This window comes from Salvelinus fontinalis, chromosome 9 (genome assembly GCF_029448725.1).
Source record: "Salvelinus fontinalis isolate EN_2023a chromosome 9, ASM2944872v1, whole genome shotgun sequence".
Taxonomy (NCBI): domain Eukaryota; kingdom Metazoa; phylum Chordata; class Actinopteri; order Salmoniformes; family Salmonidae; genus Salvelinus; species Salvelinus fontinalis.
This window is the reverse complement of record NC_074673.1, coordinates 8,500,369-8,522,164: the sequence shown is the minus strand read 5'-3', so window position 1 is coordinate 8,522,164 and position 21,796 is coordinate 8,500,369. Positions and strand designations below refer to the sequence as shown.

Below are 21,796 nucleotides of genomic sequence, written 5' to 3'. Positions count from 1 at the left end.
TTAATTGATTGATTTGATTGATATTTATTTGGGACTCCCGTCTACCCTGTCCCTCCACCTCCAGCTGATGTTCCGTAAAATGCGTGGCCTCAGTGAGTTCCCAGCAGACTCTCCCTCTATCGGTGATGTCCTCTCCCACCTCACCTCCTCTGTAGAGCTGGACTTCGGTGCTGCCCACCCCCTCCATGTGACCATGCTGCCCAACCCTTCCCACCTGGAGGCCATCAACCCAGTCACCCAGGGGAAGACCCGGGCCCGCCAGCAGCTCAAACAGGAGGGAGACTACTCCCCAGACGAGAACGCTCAGCCTGGTGATAAAGTTGTCTGTCTCCAGGTATCGTACTGAGACCATAGACATAGCCCTATTTAGACATATGTTGATATACATACCTAGACATGGCTCAACAGGAGGGAAACTACTCCCCAGAAAAACAATGCTTAGCCTGAGGACAATATAACCGGTGGACTATTGTCTGTGGCAAGCCAATATAACCTGTGGAGTATTGTCTGTGGCAAGCCACTATAACCGGTGGAGTATTGTACATGGCAAGCCACTATAACCGGTGGAGTATTGTCTGGCAAGCCACTATAACCGGTGGAGTATTGTCTGGCAAGCCACTATAACCGGTGGAGTATTGTCTGGCAAGCCACTATAACCGGTGGAGTATTCTCTGGCAAGCCAATATAACCGGTGGAGTATTCTCTGGCAAGCCACTATAACCGGTGGAGTATTGTCTGGCAAGCCACTATAACCGGTGGAGTATTGTCTGGCAAGCCACTATAACCGGTGGAGTATTGTCTGGCAAGCCACTATAACCGGTGGAGTATTGTCTGGCAAGCCACTATAACCGGTGGAGTATTGTCTGGCAAGCCACTATAACCGGTGGAGTATTGTCTGGCAAGCCACTATAACCGGTGGAGTATTGTCTGGCAAGCCACTATAACCGGTGGAGTATTGTCTGGCAAGCCACTATAACCGGTGGAGTATTGTCTGGCAAGCCACTATAACCGGTGGAGTATTGTCTGGCAAGCCACTATAACCGGTGGAGTATTGTCTGGCAAGCCACTATAACCGGTGGAGTATTGTCTGGCAAGCCACTATAACCGGTGGAGTATTGTCTGGCAAGCCACTATAACCGGTGGAGTATTGTCTGGCAAGCCACTATAACCGGTGGAGTATTGTCTGGCAAGCCACTATAACCGGTGGAGTATTGTCTGGCAAGCCACTATAACCGGTGGAGTATTGTCTGGCAAGCCACTATAACCGGTGGAGTATTGTCTGGCAAGCCACTATAACCGGTGGAGTATTGTCTGGCAAGCCACTATAACCGGTGGAGTATTGTCTGGCAAGCCAATATAACCAGTTTGAAGTGAGGCCCTTTGGACCTCGGTGGGCAAAAATGAGTTTGACACCGTAGAAGAATATACTACAAAGCAGGATCAAGGAGTTAGCCAGCTAACTTGCCTAAATATTATGAAATCACTTTTATATTTTTGAGAAATATAAGCTTGAAAGGGGCGTGGTCTAATTGACTTGACAACCAAAAAACACATATCAAAGTTTAGCTTTCTTAATGAACCAGAAATCAGTAGTTGCTCTGGTTGTTTATCAAAGTCAGCTGGCTAACTCGTTAATCCTGCTTATCCCTCTGAACTGGAAACACATTAACTAGGTCAAACCTCTTTAGAAAAAGGGTACTTCATTGCTCTCGAGTGAATTTGCCTTGCACAATTGAAAAGCACTTTTAGTACAATATGTAATTAAGGGTTCTAGTAGAAAGGGATTATGACACTGAAGTCCAGTTTATGGAGACATACCGGCATTGTCCATCGTTGACATCAATTATTTTCTCAACTTTCAGGCCTGAAAAGAACTGGTGATCATTGTGGAACCTTTCCTTCATTTTCTTAGGTCCATGGGGATGCCTCATTCTCGGGTCAAGGAATTGTTCCGGAGACATTCACCATTTCACTACTCCCCCACTTCAGAGTTGGTGGGAGCATCCACCTCATTGTAAACAACCAAGTGGGCTATACCACTCCGTCTGCGAGAGGGAGATCGTCTTTGTACTGCAGCGATGTTGGTATGTAAACTGTATCACTTTATCTATCAATCTCAATTGGAATAATAATATATCGATTGGAATTATATATATATATATATATACACACACACTGCATTCGAAAAGTATTCAGACCCCCTTTCCCACATTTTGTTATGTTAAAGCCTTATTCTAAAATGTATTAAATACATTTTGTTCCTCATCAATCTACACACAATACCCCATAATTACAAAGTGGAAACAATTATTATTATTTTTTTTACATTTGCAAATAAATAAAAAAACGAAATACCTTATTTACATAACTATTCAGACCCTTTGCTATGAGACAAAATTTAGCTCAGGTGCATCCTGTTTCCATTGATCATCCTTGAGATGTTTCTACAACGATTGGAGTCCACCTGTGGTAAATTCAATTGATTGGGCATGATTTGGAAAGGCACACACCTGTCTATATAAGGTCCCACAGTTGACAGTGCATGTCAGATCAGAAACCAAGCCATGAGGTCAAAGGAATTGTCCGTAGAGCTCAGAGACAGGATTGTGTCGAGGCACAGATCTGGGGAAGGGTACCAAAACATTTCTGCAGTATTGAAGGTCCCCAAGAACACAGTGACAACCATCGCTCTTAAATAGAAGACGTTTGGAACCACCAAGACTCTTTCTAGAGCTGGTCGCCCGGCCAAACTGAGCAATTGTGGGAGAAGGGCCTTGGTCAGGGAGGTGACCAAGAACCGAATGGTCACTCTGAAAGAGCTCTAGAGTTCCTCTGTGGAGATGGGAGAACCTTCCAAACGGACAACCATCTCTGCAGCCCTCCACCAATCAGGCTTTTATGGTAGAGTGGCCAGACTGAAGCCACTCCTCAGTAAAAGGCACATGACAGCCCGCTTGGAGTTTGTCAAAAGGCACCTAAAGGACTCTCAGACCATGAGAAACAAGATTCTCTGGTTCAAAGTTCTTTAAATGTTCCGTATTGACTGACCTTCATGTCTTAAAGTAATGGTGGACTGTCGTTTCGCTTTGCTTATTTGAGCTGTTCTTGCCATAATATGGACTTGGTAATTTACTAAATAGGGTTATCTTCTTTATACCCCCCCACCCCCCACCCTACCTTGTCACAACACAACTGATTGGCTCAAACGGGTTAAGAAGGAAAGAAATTCCACAAATTAACCTTTAAGAATGCACACATGTTAATTGAAATGCATCCCAGGTGACTACCTCATAAGGCTGGTTGAGAGAATGCCAAGCGTGTGCAAAGCTGTCATCAAGGTAAAGGGTGGCTATTTGAAGAATCTCAAATATAAAATATATTTTGATTTAACACTTTTTTGGTTACTACATGATTCCATATGTTATTTCATAATTATGATGTCTTCACTATTATTCTACAATGTAGAAAATAGTAAAGATAAAGAAAAACCCTAAAATAACACATCCTAGATCTGAATGAATGAAATATTCTTATTAAATACTTTTTTCTTTACATCGTTGAATGTGCTGACAACAAAATCACACAAAAATTATCAATGCAAATCAAATTTATCAACCCATGGAGGTCTGGATTTGGAGTCACACTCAAAATTAAAGTGGAAAACCACACTACAGGCTGATCCAACTTTGATGTAATGTCCTTAAAACAAGTCAAAATGAGGCTCAGTAGTGTGTGTGGCCTCCACGTGCCTGTTTGACCTCCCTACAACGCCTGGGCAAGCTCCTGATGAGGTGGCGGACGGTCTCCTGAGGGATCTCCTCCCAGACCTGGACTAAAGCATCCGCCAACTCCTGGACAGTCTGTGGTGCAACGTGGCGTTGGTGGATGGAGCGAGACATGATGTCCCAGATGTGCTCAATTGGATTCAGGTCTGGGGAACGGGCGGGCCAGTCCATAGCATCAATGCCTTCCTCTTGCAGGAACTTCTGACACACTCCAGCCACATGAGGTCTAGCATTGTCTTGCATTAGGAGGAACCCAGGTCCAACCGCACCAGCATATGGTCTCACAAGGGGTCTGAGGATCTCATCTCGGTACCTAATGGCAGTCAGGCTACCTCTGGCGAGCACATGGAGGGCTGTGCGGCCCCCCCAAAGAAATGCCACCCCACACCATGACTGACCCTCCGCCAAACCGGTCATGCTGGAGGATGTTGCAGGCAGCAGAACGTTCTCCACGGCGTCTCCAGACTCTGTCACGTCTGTCACATGTGCTCAGTGTGAACCTGCTTTCATCTGTGAAGAGCACAGGGTGCCAGTGGCGAATTTGCCAATCTTGGTGTTCTCTGGCAAATGCCAAACGTCCTGCACGGTGTTGTAAGCACAACCCCCACCTTTGGACGTCGGGCCCTCATACCACCCTCATGGAGTCTGTTTCTGACCGTTTGAGCAGACACATGCACATTTGTGGCCTGCTGGAGGTCATTTTGCAGGGCTCTGGCAGTGCTCCCCCTGCTCCTCCTTGCACAAAGGCGGAGGTAGCGGTCCTGCTGCTGGGTTGTTGCCCTCCTACGGCCTCCTCCACGTCTCCTGACGTACTGGCCTGTCTCCTGGTAGCGCCTCCATGCTCTGGACACTACGCTGACAGACACAGCAAAACTTCTTGCCACAGCTCACATTGATGTGCCATCCTGGATGAGCTGCACTACCTGAGCCACTTGTGTGGGTTGTAGACTCCGTCACATGCTACCACTAGAGTGAAAGCACCGCCAGCATTCAAAAGTGACCAAAACATCAGCCAGGAAGCATAGGAACTGAGAAGTGGTCTGTGGTCACCACCTGCTGAACCACTCCTTTATTGGGGGTGTCTTGCTAATTGCCTATAATTTCCACCTGTTGTCTATTCCATTTGCACAACAGCATGTAAAATGTATTGTCAATCAGTGTTGCTTCCTAAGTGGAAAGTTTGATTTCACTGAAGTGCGATTGACTTGGAGTTACATTGTGTTGTTTAAGTGTTCCCTTTATTTTTTTGAGCAGTGTATGTATGTATGTACATGTAACAGTTTTGCTTCCGTCCCTCTCCTCGCCCCTACCTGGGCTCGAACCAGGGACCCTCTGCACACATCAACAACAGCCATCCTCGAAGCATCATTACCCATCGCTCCACAAAAGCTGCAGCCCTTGCAGAGCAAGGGGAACAACTACTTCAAGGTCTCAGAGGGAGTGATGTCACCGATTGAAACGCTAATAGCGCGTACCCCGCTAACTAGCTAGCCATTTCACATCGGTTACATACACACATCGTTCAAAAGTTTGGGGTCACTTAGAAATGTCTTTGCCCATTAAAATAACATAAAATTGATCAGAAATACAGTGTAGACATTGTTAATGCTGTAAATGACTATTGTAGCTGGAAACGGCAGATTTTTTATGGAATATCTACATAGGCTTTAAGAGGCCCATTATCAGCAACCATCACTCCTGTGCTAATCCAGCATCTCGGAGTCGCCGCTTCACTACTGACTTTGAGACGAGAGTTTTTCTGGTATAATTTAATGAAGCTGCCAGTTGAGGACTTGTGAGGCGTCTGTTTCTCACTAGACACTGTAATGTACTTGTCCTCTTGCTTAGTTGTGCACCGGGGCCTCCCACTCTTCTTTCTATTCTGGTTAGAGCCAGTTTGCCCTGTTCTGTGAAGGGAGTAGTACACATCGTTGTACGAGATCTTCAGTTTCTTGGCAATTTCTCGCATGGAATAGCCTTAATTTCTCAGAACAAGAATAGACGGGGTGCCGTGTAGCTCAGTTGGTAGAGCATGGCGCTTGCAACGCCAGGATTGTGGGTTCGATTCCCACGGGGGGCCAGTACAAAAAAAAGTATGAATGTATGCACTTGTAAGTCGCTCTGGATAAGAGCGTCTGCTAAATGACTTAAATGTAAATGTAAATGTAGACTGATGAGTTTCATAAGAAAGGTCTTTGTTTCTGGCCATTTTGAGCCTGATGGCCGCACCAGATACTGACTGTTACTTTTTGACCCCCCCTTTGTTCAGGGACACATTATTCCATTTCTGTTAGTCACATGTCTGTGGAACTTGTTCCGTTTATGTCTCAGTTGTTGAATCTTGTTATGTTCATACAAATATTTACACATGTTAAGTTTGCTGAAAATAAACACAGTTGACAGTGAGAGGACGTTTCTTTTTTTGCTGACTGTGTGTGTGTGGTGTGTGTGTGTGTGAATAATATAACAACTGGGAGTTACGATATCGTTAACATATTTCAAGTATATCTCTATGGGAATTATAATCAGTAATATACGGGAATGTCAATATATCTGTAATATCTCACTCTGTGTGTCTTTTCCCCTCTCCAGGTAAGATGGTGGGCTGTGCGGTGATCCATGTGAATGGTGATGATGCGGAGGAGGTGCTGCGAGCCACGCGGCTGGCGGTGGAGTACCAGAGACGCTTTAGGAAGGATGTTATCCTGGACCTGCTCTGCTACAGACAGTGGGGACACAACGAGCTGGACGAACCCTCCTTCACTAACCCTGCCATGTACAAGATCATCCGGTAGGTTGTTGACATTACTGCCCTCGGAGGTATTTAACAATCAATTCATTGGACAAGGTTCTACTAATAAGTTATATTCTGGAAAGTGCAAACTGCCAACATAAGGCTCTCCAATGATTTATCCAACCAGGTAGCCTAAGTCATTGACAACTAGATTAAGGCAGCTCCCTGCTCCTCTCTGATTCAGAGGGGTTGGGTTAAATATGGAAGACACATTTCAGTTGAATACATTCAGTTTTACAACTGACTAGGTATCCCCCTTTCCCTACACAACTGACTAGGTATCCCCTTTCCCTATACAACTGACTAGGTATCCCCCTTTCCCTATACAACTGACTAGGTATCCCCCTTTCCCTATACAACTGACTAGGTATCCCCCCTTTCCCTGTACAACTGACTAGGTATCCCCCTTTCCCTATACAACTGACTAGGTATCCCCCTTTCCCTATACAACTGACTAGGTATCCCCCTTTCCCTATACAACTGACTAGGTATCCCCCTTTCCCTATACAACTGACTAGGTATCCCCTTTCCCTATACAACTGACTAGGTATCCCCCTTTCCCTATACAACTGACTAGGTATCCCCCTTTCCCTACACAGCTGACTAGGTATCCCCTTTCCCTATACAACTGACTAGGTATCCCCCTTTCCCTATACAACTGACTAGGTATCCCCCTTTCCCTATACAACTGACTAGGTATCCCCCTTTCCCTATACAACTGACTAGGTATCCCCCTTTCCCTATACAACTGACTAGGTATCCCCCTTTCCCTATACAACTGACTAGGTATCCCCCTTTCCCTATACAACTGACTAGGTATCCCCCTTTCCATATACAACTGACTAGGTATCCCCCTTTCCCTATACAACTGACTAGGTATCCCCCTTTCCCTATACAACTGACTAGGTATCCCCCTTTCCCTATACAACTGACTAGGTATCCCCCTTTCCCTATACAACTGACTAGGTATCCCCCTTTCCCTATACAACAGACTAGGTATCCCCCTTTCCCTATACAACTGACTAGGTATCCCCCTTTCCCTATACAACTGACTAGGTATCCCCCTTTCCCTATACAACTGACTAGGTATCCCCCTTTCCCTATACAACTGACTAGGTATCCCCCTTTCCCTATACAACTGACTAGGTATCCCCTTTCCCTATACAACTGACTAGGTATCCCCCTTTCCCTGTACAACTGACTAGGTATCCCCCTTTCCCTATACAACTGACTAGGTACCCCCCTTTCCCTATACAACTGACTAGGTACCCCCCTTTCCCTATACAACTGACTAGGTACCCCCCTTTCCCTATACAACTGACTAGGTACCCCCCTTTCCCTATACAACTGACTAGGTATCCCCCTTTCCCTATACAACTGACTAGGTATCCCCCTTTCCCTATACAACTGACTAGGTATCCCTCTTTCCCTATACAACTGACTAGGTATCCCCCTTTCCCTATACAACTGACTAGGTATCCCCCTTTCCCTATACAACTGACTAGGTATCCCCCTTTCCCTATACAACTGACTAGGTATCCCCCTTTCCCTATACAACTGACTAGGTATCCCCCTTTCCCTATACAACTGACTAGGTATCCCCCTTTCCCTATACAACTGACTAGGTATCCCCCTTTCCCTATACAACTGACTAGGTACCCCCCTTTCCCTATACAACTGACTAGGTACCCCCCTTTCCCTATACAACTGACTAGGTATCCCCCTTTCCCTATACAACTGACTAGGTATCCCCCCTTTCCCTGTACAACTGACTAGGTATCCCCCTTTCCCTATACAACTGACTAGGTACCCCCCTTTCCCTATACAACTGACTAGGTACCCCCCTTTCCCTATACAACTGACTAGGTATCCCCCTTTCCCTATACAACTGACTAGGTATCCCCCTTTCCCTATACAACAGACTAGGTATCCCCCTTTCCCTATACAACTGACTAGGTATCCCCCTTTCCCTATACAACTGACTAGGTATCCCCCTTTCCCTATACAACTGACTAGGTATCCCCCTTTCCCTATACAACTGACTAGGTATCCCCCTTTCCCTATACAACTGACTAGGTATCCCCTTTCCCTATACAACTGACTAGGTATCCCCCTTTCCCTGTACAACTGACTAGGTATCCCCCTTTCCCTATACAACTGACTAGGTACCCCCCTTTCCCTATACAACTGACTAGGTACCCCCCTTTCCCTATACAACTGACTAGGTACCCCCTTTCCCTATACAACTGACTAGGTATCCCCCTTTCCCTATACAACTGACTAGGTATCCCCCTTTCCCTATACAACTGACTAGGTATCCCCCTTTCCCTATACAACTGACTAGGTATCCCCCTTTCCCTATACAACTGACTAGGTATCCCCCTTTCCCTATACAACTGACTAGGTATCCCCCTTTCCCTATACAACTGACTAGGTATCCCCCTTTCCCTATACAACTGACTAGGTATCCCCCTTTCCCTATACAACTGACTAGGTATCCCCCTTTCCCTATACAACTGACTAGGTATCCCCCTTTCCCTATACAACTGACTAGGTATCCCCCTTTCCCTATACAACTGACTAGGTATCCCCCTTTCCCTATACAACTGACTAGGTATCCCCCTTTCCCTATACAACTGACTAGGTACCCCCCTTTCCCTATACAACTGACTAGGTATCCCCCTTCCCCTATACAACTGACTAGGTACCCCCCTTTCCCTATACAACTGACTAGGTATCCCCCTTTCCCTATACAACTGACTAGGTATCCCCTTTCCCTATACAACTGACTAGGTATCCCCCTTTCCCTATACAACTGACTAGGTATCCCCTTTCCCTATACAACTGACTAGGTATCCCCTTTCCCTATACAACTGACTAGGTACCCTCCTTTCCCTATACAACTGACTAGGTACCCCCTTTCCCTATACAACTGACTAGGTATCCCCCTTTCCCTATACAACTGACTAGGTATCCCCTTTCCCTATACAACTGACTAGGTACCCCCCTTTCCCTATACAACTGACTAGGTATCCCCCTTCCCCTATACAACTGACTAGGTATCCCCCTTTCCCTATACAACTGACTAGGTATCCCCCTTTCCCTATACAACTGACTAGGTATCCCCTTTCCCTATACAACTGACTAGGTATCCCCTTTCCCTATACAACTGACTAGGTACCCTCCTTTCCCTATACAACTGACTAGGTACCCCCTTTCCCTATACAACTGACTAGGTACCCCCCTTTCCCTATACAACTGACTAGGTATCCCCCTTTCCCTGTACAACTGACTAGGTACCCCCCTTTCCCTATACAACTGACTAGGTATCCCCTTTCCCTATACAACTGACTAGGTATCCCCCTTTCCCTATACAACTGACTAGGTATCCCCCTTTCCCTATACAACTGACTAGGTACCCCCCTTTCCCTATACAACTGACTAGGTATCCCCCTTTCCCTATACAACTGACTAGGTATCCCCTTTCCCTATACAACTGACTAGGTATCCCCCTTTCCCTGTACAACTGACTAGGTATCCCCCTTTCCCTATACAACTGACTAGGTACCCCCCTTTCCCTATACAACTGACTAGGTACCCCCCTTTCCCTATACAACTGACTAGGTACCCCCTTTCCCTATACAACTGACTAGGTATCCCCCTTTCCCTATACAACTGACTAGGTATCCCCCTTTCCCTATACAACTGACTAGGTATCCCCCTTTCCCTATACAACTGACTAGGTATCCCCCTTTCCCTATACAACTGACTAGGTATCCCCCTTTCCCTATACAACTGACTAGGTATCCCCCTTTCCCTATACAACTGACTAGGTATCCCCCTTTCCCTATACAACTGACTAGGTATCCCCCTTTCCCTATACAACTGACTAGGTATCCCCCTTTCCCTATACAACTGACTAGGTATCCCCCTTTCCCTATACAACTGACTAGGTATCCCCCTTTCCCTATACAACTGACTAGGTATCCCCCTTTCCCTATACAACTGACTAGGTACCCCCCTTTCCCTATACAACTGACTAGGTATCCCCCTTCCCCTATACAACTGACTAGGTACCCCCCTTTCCCTATACAACTGACTAGGTATCCCCCTTTCCCTATACAACTGACTAGGTATCCCCTTTCCCTATACAACTGACTAGGTATCCCCTTTCCCTATACAACTGACTAGGTACCCTCCTTTCCCTATACAACTGACTAGGTACCCCCTTTCCCTATACAACTGACTAGGTATCCCCCTTTCCCTATACAACTGACTAGGTATCCCCTTTCCCTATACAACTGACTAGGTACCCCCCTTTCCCTATACAACTGACTAGGTATCCCCCTTTCCCTATACAACTGACTAGGTATCCCCCTTTCCCTATACAACTGACTAGGTATCCCCCTTTCCCTATACAACTGACTAGGTATCCCCCTTTCCCTATACAACTGACTAGGTATCCCCCTTTCCCTATACAACTGACTAGGTATCCCCCTTTCCCTATACAACTGACTAGGTATCCCCCTTTCCCTATACAACTGACTAGGTACCCCCCTTTCCCTATACAACTGACTAGGTATCCCCCTTTCCCTATACAACTGACTAGGTACCCCCCTTTCCCTATACAACTGACTAGGTATCCCCCTTTCCCTATACAACTGACTAGGTACCCCCCTTTCCCTATACAACTGACTAGGTATCCCCCTTTCCCTATACAACTGACTAGGTACCCCCCTTTCCCTATACAACTGACTAGGTATCCCCCTTTCCCTGTACAACTGACTAGGTACCCCCCTTTCCCTATACAACTGACTAGGTACCCCCCTTTCCCTATACAACTGACTAGGTATCCCCCTTTCCCTATACAACTGACTAGGTATCCCCTTTCCCTATACAACTGACTAGGTATCCCCTTTCCCTATACAACTGACTAGGTATCCCCCTTTCCCTATACAACTGACTAGGTATCCCCCTTTCCCTATACAACTGACTAGGTATCCCCCTTTCCCTATACAACTGACTAGGTACCCCCCTTTCCCTATACAACTGACTAGGTATCCCCTTTCCCTATACAACTGACTAGGTACCCCCCTTTCCCTATACAACTGACTAGGTACCCCCCTTTCCCTATACAACTGACTAGGTATCCTCTCTAATTCTCTTTGCAACAAGATGGTTGCTGATGTTTATTTCCTTGGCCTGTATAGTTGATTACAGTATAACAATGCCCTGTATACTTGATTACAGTATAACAATGAACTGACCATGAAGCCATCTTATCTAATCCTTTCAAACAACACCTCATCAACCCTAACCTTCCTAATATATAAGTATTTGCTTTAGACTGTTTGTCCTTGTATACCCTTGATTACAGAACAATGTCCAATTAACATCAAATACCTACCCTCTCCTCATCCCCCCAGCTCCAGGAAGAGCACCCCAGACTCTTACGCTGACCAGCTGATCTCAGAGGGCCTGATGACAGAGGAGGAGCGTGTTGCTATCAGGACCGCCCACTACGGCATGCTGAACGACAAGCTGACTAACATGGCCCTCTACAGCCCTCCACCCATGAACCTGCAGGTAACATGACCCTGTACAGCCCTCCACCCATGAACCTGCAGGTAACATGGCCCTCTACAGCCCTCCACCCATGAACCTGCAGGTAACATGACCCTGTACAGCCCTCCACCCATGAACCTGCAGGTAACATGGCCCTGTACAGCCCTCCACCCATGAACCTGCAGGTAACATGACCCTGTACAGCCCTCCACCCATGAACCTGCAGGTAACATGACCCTGTACAGCCCTCCACCCACCAGCCCTCCACCCACCAGGTAACATGACCCTCTACAGCCCTCCACCCACCAGCCCTCCACCCACCAGGTAACATGACCCTCTACAGCCCTCCACCCACCAGCCCTCCACCCACCAGGTAACATGACCCTCTACAGCCCTCCACCCACCAGGTAACATGACCCTCTACAGCCCTCCACCCACCAGCCCTCCACCCACCAGGTAACATGACCCTCTACAGCCCTCCACCCACCAGCCCTCCACCCACCAGGTAACATGACCCTCTACAGCCCTCCACCCACCAGCCCTCCACCCACCAGGTAACATGACCCTCTACAGCCCTCCACCCACCAGCCCTCCACCCACCAGGTAACATGGCCCTCTAAAGCCCTCCACCCACCAGGTAACATGGCCCTCTACAGCCCTCCACCCACTAACCTGCAGGTCTGTGATGTGAAATCATTTCAAATACTTTAGCTGGACTTGATTGAGTTTGCGTCGTGCAATGGAACCAATAGAATAGTTGACACTACAGGCAGGTTAAAGCAAACGCTCAGAATATGTGACCGTTTGTACCAAGGTCTGGTGACGAGAGCTCTCTGGGGTGTTGAGAAACGGAGCAGAATACATGTTTCTGTTGTTTGCTGTAGCAAATAGACTAATAAAGTTGTATTGTTGTTGTTGCAGGGGCGCTGGGGAGGTCTGGAGGAGCCCCAGGCCAGGGTCACTCACTGGGACACCGGGGTGCCTGCTCCCCTGCTGCAGTACGTAGGGGCCAAATCTGTGGAGATCCCCGAAGGAGTCCAGCTACACAGTCACCTGGGGAAGATGCACGTGGCGGTAATAACAATTATAGGATATATATATACTTAGATTTGTGTGTATTAGGTAGTTGTTGTGGAATTGTTAGATTACATGTTAGATGTTACTAACACGGTCGCTACAATACAGCGCTTTTCTTTTTGTGAACAATTATTGTTTTTTCATGCATATTCTAGACAATTGCAGTTTCAAGATATAATACAAATGTACAGTTCAATAGAAGAAAACAAACAAAGAAAAGTAAACAACAACGTACAAATGAAAAAGGACAAAACCGATTTTGAAGACTAAATACAATATGTTGCCCTTTTTGCACTGTTGTTTAGATCCTGTCAGTAAGCATTTCACTGTAAGCTCTATATACCTGTTGTATTCGGCTTTTCACTGTAAGCTCTATATACCTGTTGTATTCGGCTTTTCACTGTAAGCTCTATATACCTGTTGTATTCGGCTTTTCACTGTAAGCTCTATATACCTGTTGTATTCGGCACACGTGACAAATAAACTTTCAGCAATATAGAGCTTTTCTAAAGCCCAAATGTAATTGGGTGACGGCAGGCCTCACTAGGGTGAACAGTGCAGTCTGTTGTTACTTGCAAGAGCTGGATGAAGCTCGCTCTTCTCGTTTTAAAGACTCTGAAGCTCTATGAAAACCTGATCTGTTGTGTTCTTCTCTCAGGGTCGCCTTGCGAAGGTGGAGAATGGCACTAATCTGGACTGGTCCACTGCTGAGGCCATGGCGTTTGGCTCTCTGCTCTGCCAAGGTCAGTCAGACTCGATGGCTTTTTACACTACAGAGCCAAACCAAGCTGTACTGAGCAGGCCTGGTTACGTATCCACCATAGTTGTTGGATATACGGTTGAAGTCAGAAGTTTACATACACTTAGGTTGGAGTCATTAAAACTCGTTTTTCAACCACTCCACAAATTTCTTGTTAACAAACTATAGTTTTGGCAAGTCGGTTAGGACATCTACTTTGTGCATGACACAAGTCATATTTTCCAACAATTGTTTACAGACAGATTATTTAAATTATAATTCACTGTATCACAATTCCAGTGGGTCAGAAGTTTACATACACTAAGTTGACTGAGCCTTTAAACAGCTTGGAAAATCCCAGACAATGATAGCATGACTTTAGAAGCTTCTGATAGGATAATTGACATCATTTGAGTCAATTGAAGGTGTACCTGTGGATGTATTTCAAGGCCTACCTTCAAACTCAGTACCTCTTTGCTTGACATCATGGGAAAATCAAAAGAAATCAGCCAAGACCTCAGAAAGACTTGTAAACCACAAGTCTAGTTCATCCTTGGGAGCAATTTCCAAACGCCTGAAGGTGCCTCGTTCATCTGTACAAACAATAGTACGCAAGCATAAACACCATGGGACCACGCAGCCGTCATACCGCTCAGGAAGGAGACGCGTTCTGTCTCCTAGAGGTGAGTGTACTTTGGTGCGAAAAGTGCAAATCAATCCCAGAAAAACAGCAAAGGACCTTGTGAAGATGCTGGAGGAAAAAGGTACAAAAGTATCTATATCCACAGTAAAACGAAGCCGATATCGACATAACCTGAAAGGCCGCTCAGCAAGGAAGATGCCATTGCTCCAAAACCGCCATAGAAAAGCCAAACTACGGTTTGCAACTGCACATGGTGACAAAGTTCGTACTTATTGGAGAAATGTCCTCTGGTCTGATGAAACAATAGAACTGTTTGGCCATAATGACCATCGTTATGTTTGGAGGAAAAAGGGGGAGGCTTGCAAGCCGGTGCTTTGCTGCAGGACGGACTAGTGCACTTCACAAAATAGATGGCATCATGAGGCAGGAAAATGAAGTGGATATATTGAAGCCACATCTCAAGACATCAGTCAGGAAGGTAAAGATTGGTCACAAATGGGTCTTCAAAATGGACAATGACCCCAAGCATACTTCCAAAGTTGTTGCAAAATGGCTTAAGGACAACAAAGTCAATGTATTGGAGTGGCCATCACAAAGCCCTGACCTCAATCCTATAGAAAATTTGTGGGCAGAACTGAAAAAGCGTGTGCGAGCAAGGAGGCCTACAAACCTGACTCAGTTACACCAGCTCTGTAAGGAGGAATGGGCCAAAATTCACCCAACTTATTGTGGGAAGCTTGTGGAATGCTGCCCGAAATGTTTGACCCAAGTTAAACAATTTAAAGGCAATGCTACCAAATACTAATTGAGAGTATGTAAACTTCTGACCCACTGGGAATGTGATGAAAGAAATAAAAGCTGAAATAAATCATTCTCTCTACTATTATTCTGACATTTCACATTCTTAAAATAAACTGGTGATCCTAACTGACCTAAGACAGGGAATTTTTACGAGGATTAAGTGTCAGGAATTGTGAAAAACGGAGTTTAAATGTATTTGGCTAAGGTGTATGTAAACTTCCAACTTCAACTGTACCTGAGCCAGCATAGTTTGGTGTGGGTTTTGGCATGATAGTGGAAACAATAGGGATTGATTTTTATTTAATTATGTTTTACAGAAATTGCTTGTTAGGTAGATAGATTTAGGTTTTCCAGACTGAACATTTCCATAAAATGTCAATATTTACAACAACACATTTGTTTTGTTGTTGTCATTTCTATGTGTAATTCGCTCATGTCTCTGTTTTTCTAAGAATGTATTTATTCTGTTCTGCAGGGTTCAACATTCGCATCAGTGGGCAGGACGTTGGGAGAGGCACCTTCAGTCAGAGACATGCCATGATAGTTTGTCAGGACACAAATGATATGTACATCCCCCTAAACCACATAGACCCTGAACAGAAAGGATTCATGGAGGTATTTAACACATACATGATGACTATGTACAACCCCCTAATCCACGTTGTAAAGATTCCTGTAAGTAATACTGCTGCAGGGTAGGCAACTAGAATCAGCCGCTGGATGCCTTTTTTTGTTGGTGCGGATGGTTGAAGGACCAGAAATATAATTATAATAATTTGTACACTGCAAATATACCACAACTAATCCTAAAAAGAGATTTGTTATTTTCAAATACAATAATTTCATACCTTGAATTGCATTGAGACACGATCACATGTGTCTCTTGGGAACAGGTTTCCTATATTGAACTATTTTTTAAAGCTGAATTCCTGGTGATTTTGGTTTTGTGACTAAACTAAAATAATAATATATTTAAAAAATGTACTAAACATTTTCGGCGGGGCAAAGAAAATTCCTCCTGTTGCCCACCCCTGTACAACTGAAACATTCACATGCTCATTATAACTAAACCATTATCTTACTTATACTGTACTTCTACCGTATACTGGTTAAACTTGTTATAGAGCGTGCACTGTTTGATGTCTGTTTGTGTGTGTGTGTGTGTGTGTGTATCACCCAGGTGTGTAACAGTGCTCTGTCTGAGGAGGCCGTGCTGGGCTTTGAGTACGGCATGGCCATCGCCCAGCCTAAACTCCTGCCCATCTGGGAGGCTCAGTTTGGTGACTTCTTCAACGGAGCTCAGATCATATTCGACACCTTCATCTCCGGAGGTATGATAGTTCCTGTGTGTACAGACAGTTGTACATGATGGACCGGGTTCATTCTAACCACTCGTGGTGCACTTACAGTATACCTATCGGGACTGCTTCCTGGACACAGATTAAGCCTAGTTCTGGACTAAATAACATGTTTACCATTGAAATTGGTTTTGAGTCCAGGGCTTGGCTCAATCCATGTCCAGGAAACCGGCCCAGCAATCTTTAGAACTGAATGAGGAGGGTTTGAAGGAAGTAGCTGAATGAACGGAATATGGAGCCAACCCATTTTCTCATCTTCATGTCCGAGTAGAGATAATAGGCTGTTGTCTAACGACGACATATAAAAGGCTTTATAGAGCAGCCTTGATTAACACTACATAGATGCACTCACAGATAACTCTGAGCTGTGTTTGTGGTTCCTAATCCAATAGGTTTAGTAGCTGCTGCATTGTGGGATACGTAAAGGCTTCATATAGCTTTCATAAAACCTTCATAATCACTAGATGGAGGCTGGTTTCATTAGGGGTTGATTGAAACGTTTCCCTGTCTCTCCCAGGTGAGGCTAAGTGGCTGCTGCAGTGTGGGATGGTGATCCTGCTGCCCCATGGTTATGACGGAGCCGGACCTGAACACTCCTCATGCCGTATAGAGAGGTTCCTACAGGTGAGGAGGACAGCCGGTCCCAATTTGTTTGGCTGGGCTTCTTTTGTCAAACGTCTTTCCTCTTCAATTTCTCTGCTCTCCTCACTTCCTTCTCAAAATCCCAATAGGGGAGGAATGAGGGGAGAGGAGGTGAGGAATTGAGGAACGACTTTTGATTAAGAACCTGGGTCTACTACCTCTGTTATAGCTACTCAATACGGCTGGTCGTATGATGATCATTGAAACGTATAGTTTCTTGTCTATCTAAATAACCATTGTCTCTCGCCATCTCCCCAGCTGTGTGACAGTAAAGAGGAGGGGGTGGATGGTGACAATATCAACATGGGCGTTGTCAACCCTACGACACCAGCACAGTACTTCCACCTGCTGAGACGACAGATGATACGCAACTTCCGCAAGCCGCTCATCGTGGCCGGGCCCAAGACACTGCTCCGATTCTCTGTAAGACATTCAACCTCTAATACAATCAAGCCATAGAGTAGTCATTTAGGCTATTTGAGGGGAATCAGTTTGGGCAAGGAGAGGTGCAGAAACACTCATCTTCTCACATAGTGACTAGTTATTTGGGATGGAATGTGATTTATAGATCAGGGGATATTTAATGACTGGGTTGTATTTCCTTCCTGTTTTCTACCTGTAGGGAGCAACATCCGGTCTGGTTGACATGGCTCCTGGTACATATTTCAAGCCTGTGATTGGTGACCCCTCAGTCACACCAGCAAGGTAAAGAAGGACCCACAATACACTCTCCATCAAATAGAGAGTGTCAGGAAATAATTTAAATATGGAACTGAAAAAAGGTTATATGATGTGATAGATACAGTGCATTTGAAAAGTATTCAGACCACTTGATTTTTTCCCACATTTTTGTTACGCTACAGCCGTATTCTAAAATGGATTAAATACAACATTTTCCTCATCATTCTACACGCAATACCCCATAATGACATCACAATACCCCATAATGACATCACAATACCCCATAATGACAAAACAAAAACATTTATAAAAAATTCTAAACAGAAATACCTTATTTACATAAGTATTCAGAACCTTTGCTATGAGACTCAAAATAGAGCTCAGGTGCATTCTGTTTCCATTGATCATCCTTGAGATGTTTCTACAACTTGATTGGAAAGGCCCACACCTGTCTATATAAGGTCCCATAGTTGACAGTGCATGTCGGAGCAAAAACCAAGCCATGAGGTCAAAGGAATTGTCCGTAAAGCTCCGAGACAGGATTGTGTCGAGGCACCGATCTGGGGAAGGGTACTAAAAAATGTTTGCAGCATTGAAGGTCCCCCAGAACACAGTGGCCTCCGTCATTCTTAAATGGAAGAAGTTTGGAACCACCAAGACTTCCTAGAGCTGGTCGCCCGGCCAAACTGCGCAATCGGGGGAGAAGGGCCTTGGTCAGGGAGGTGACCAAGAACCTGATGGTCACTGACAGAGCTCCAGAGCTCCTTTGTGGAGATGGGAGAACCTTCCAGAAGGACAACCATCTCTGCAGCACTCCACCAATCAGGCCTTTATGGTAGAGTGGCCAGACGGAAGCCACTCCTCAGTAAAAGGCTCATGACAGGCCGCAAGGACTCTCAGACTCTCAGACATTCTCTGATCTGATGAAACCAAGATTGAACTCTTTGGCCTGAATGCCAAGCGTCACGTCTGGAGGAAATCTAGCACCATCCCTATGGTGAAGCATGGTGGTGGCAGCATCATGCTGTGGTGATGTTTTTCAGCGTCAGGGACAGGGAGACTAGTCAGGATCAAAAGGAAAGATGAACGGAGCAAAGTACAGAGAGATCCTTGGTGAAAAACTGCTCCAGAGCGCTCAGGTCCTCAGACTGGGGTGAAGGTTCACCTTCCAACAGGACAACGACCCTAAGCACACTGCCAAGACAACGCAGGAATGGCTATGGGACAAGTCTCTGAATGTCCTTGAGTGACCCAGCCAGAGCCCCAACTTGAACCCGATCGAACATCTCTGAAGAGACCTGAAAATAGCTGTGCAGCAACGCTCCCCATCCAACCTGACAGAGCTTGAGAGGATCTGCAGAGAAGAATGGGAGAAACTCCCCAAATACAGGTGTGCCAAGCTTGTAGCATCATACCCAAGAAGACTCGAGTCTGTAATCGCTGCCAAATGTGCTTCAACAAAGTACTGATTAAAGGGTCTAAATACCTTTTCAAGTCCTGTGCATTCAGGTTGTTTCACAAGCAAAGTCATTTGTATCATTTTACTTTGTCTGTGAAAACAATTAGCACAGACAAGTCTGATTAGGCTTAGCCAGAGTCATTTATTTCTTAATATATGTCTCTGGGTTTAGCTTATACCACAGGCTCTGCCATAGAAACAAACGCAGCATGGCTTGGTGACTTTGGTCGCAACTTTACAATGCAAAAAAAACTTATAAAACGCTTGTCTGTAGCCAAAACGGATCAAATCTAAAAACCTAAACAAAAATTTTGGCCAGATTCTTGGGATGCTTTTACCATCATGAGTAAGGAACTATGAAAATATTTAAAATAAACCCTATTTAATCTATATAAAAACGTTTGTCACAGGGAAATATTAGGTTAATTGAATAGTGAAATCTTTGGTTAATTTAATAGGGAAATCTTTGGTTAATTTAATAGGGAAATCTTTGGTTAATTTAATAGGGAAATCTTTGGTTAATTTAATAGGGAAATCTTTGGTTAATTTAATAGGGAAATCTTTGGTTAATTTAATAGGGAAATCTTTGGTTAATTTAATAGGGAAATCTTTGGTTAATTTAATAGGGAAATCTTTGGTTAATTTAATAGGGAAATCTTTGGTTAATTTAACTAGGAAAGTCAGTTAAGAACAAATTCTAATTTACAATGACGGCCTACCCCGGCCAAACCCGGACGATGCTGGGCCAATTGTGCACCACCCTATGGGACTCCTAATCATGGTCGGTTGTGATACAGCCTGGAATCGAACCAGGGTCTGTAGTGATGCCTCTAGCACTGAGATGCAGTGCCTTAGACCGCTGTATCACTCAGAAGCCCAAGGTGTCGAAAGCGTTCCACAGGGATGCTGGCCCATGTTGACTCCAATGCTTCCCACAGTTGTGTCAAGTGTCGTGGCAATTTACTATATTACTAAATGAGGAGAGTTTACAAACCACACACAAGTCAGAGTTATATATATATATTTTTTTATATTTATAACTTAATCTTTAATTATATGAGCTTCACCATAGCCCTTTGACTCTCAGATTAATTCAGTGTCTATAAATTAATTCTGAGAGTGCTTACAAAATAATTCTAGTATCTTTTATAGCCAAGATACACCCCTCTCAACTCACATGACGAACCACAGCTCTCAGGAACTTCACAAAGGGCCTTTTACTTGAGAGAGGAGTATCACATAGCCAGATAGCATTAGCTATAAATTATTGTTCAGTTTGGTCTCTAAGACGAGGTTCTAATCTCGTTCTTGGTACTTCATAGTACCAAAACATTACCTCATCCAAAGGCATATATCAATTGTCAACTTTAGATACTCCCATCTGAAATACACCCCCTCTTCTCCCCACTCCTGGACAAGCTCACTGAGGGGAGTGACTTCTAGGTCATATACTATCTCAAGATTAGTGCAACATCAGAGGGGTAATACAATGGTTCCAGACACTGCCATACTCCTCCCCCAATGGGAAAAGGAGGGAGTGACTGGCGTACAGACATTGTGGAGCCCTTCACATGGTTTAACAGATACATTCACATATGAAGACAATGTTCAAACCTGACCTCTCCCTTTCTGATATTCCTGCATATTACCAGACATGTAAAAGACAAGCCTGACCTCTCCCCTCTCTGGGCCCCAAGTGACTGAGCCCCAGCTGAGAAGGGATAACTGCAACTGCCAACCCTATAGTCCAAAAGGAGACATCCTAATGACAAGTATCTCACATAAGAATATTATATAAATAAAACATCTTATTTATCTATGTGTAACGGATGTGAAATGGCTAGCTAGTTAGCGGGTACGCGCTACTAGCGTTTCAATCAGTTACGTCACTTGCTCTGAAACCTAGAAGTAGTGTTGCACCTTGCTCTGCAAGGGCCGCGGCTTTTGTGGAGCGATGGGTAACGATGCTTCGTGGGTGTCAGTTGTTGATGTGTGCAGAGGGTCCCTGGTTCGCGCCCGTGTCGGGGCGAGGGGACGGTTTAAAGTTATACTGTTTCATTGGTGCCGTGACCCGGATCACTGGTTGCTGCGGAAAAGGAGGAGGTTGAAAGGGGGGTGAGTGTAACGGATGTGAAATGGCTAGCTAGTTAGCGGGTACGCGCTAGTAGCGTTTCAATCAGTTACATCACTTGCTCTGAAACCTAGAAGTAGTGTTGCCCTCTTTCTCTGCAAGGGCCGCGGCTTTTGTGGAG

General features: G+C 45.1%; 1 protein-coding gene across 5 annotated transcripts in view; it reads left to right on the top strand.

The window, feature by feature from the left end:
- The window catches only part of LOC129862001 (2-oxoadipate dehydrogenase complex component E1-like), a 47,340-nt gene that overhangs the window by 9,194 nt on the left and 16,350 nt on the right, over nt 1-21,796 (top strand). For 4 of the 5 annotated variants that reach the window (XM_055933269.1, XM_055933267.1, XM_055933270.1 and 1 more), the window contains exons 5-15: nt 65-334; nt 1,913-2,084; nt 6,378-6,576; nt 12,006-12,165; nt 13,066-13,218; nt 13,880-13,964; nt 15,880-16,019; nt 16,585-16,735; nt 17,280-17,386; nt 17,663-17,827; nt 18,027-18,109. In XM_055933269.1, the coding sequence (XP_055789244.1) occupies nt 65-334; nt 1,913-2,084; nt 6,378-6,576; nt 12,006-12,165; nt 13,066-13,218; nt 13,880-13,964; nt 15,880-16,019; nt 16,585-16,735; nt 17,280-17,386; nt 17,663-17,827; nt 18,027-18,109 (1,685 nt within the window). The remainder of the gene's footprint in view (nt 1-64; nt 335-1,912; nt 2,085-6,377; nt 6,577-12,005; nt 12,166-13,065; nt 13,219-13,879; nt 13,965-15,879; nt 16,020-16,584; nt 16,736-17,279; nt 17,387-17,662; nt 17,828-18,026; nt 18,110-21,796) is intronic. The other variant, XM_055933268.1, reaches the window with a different exon arrangement.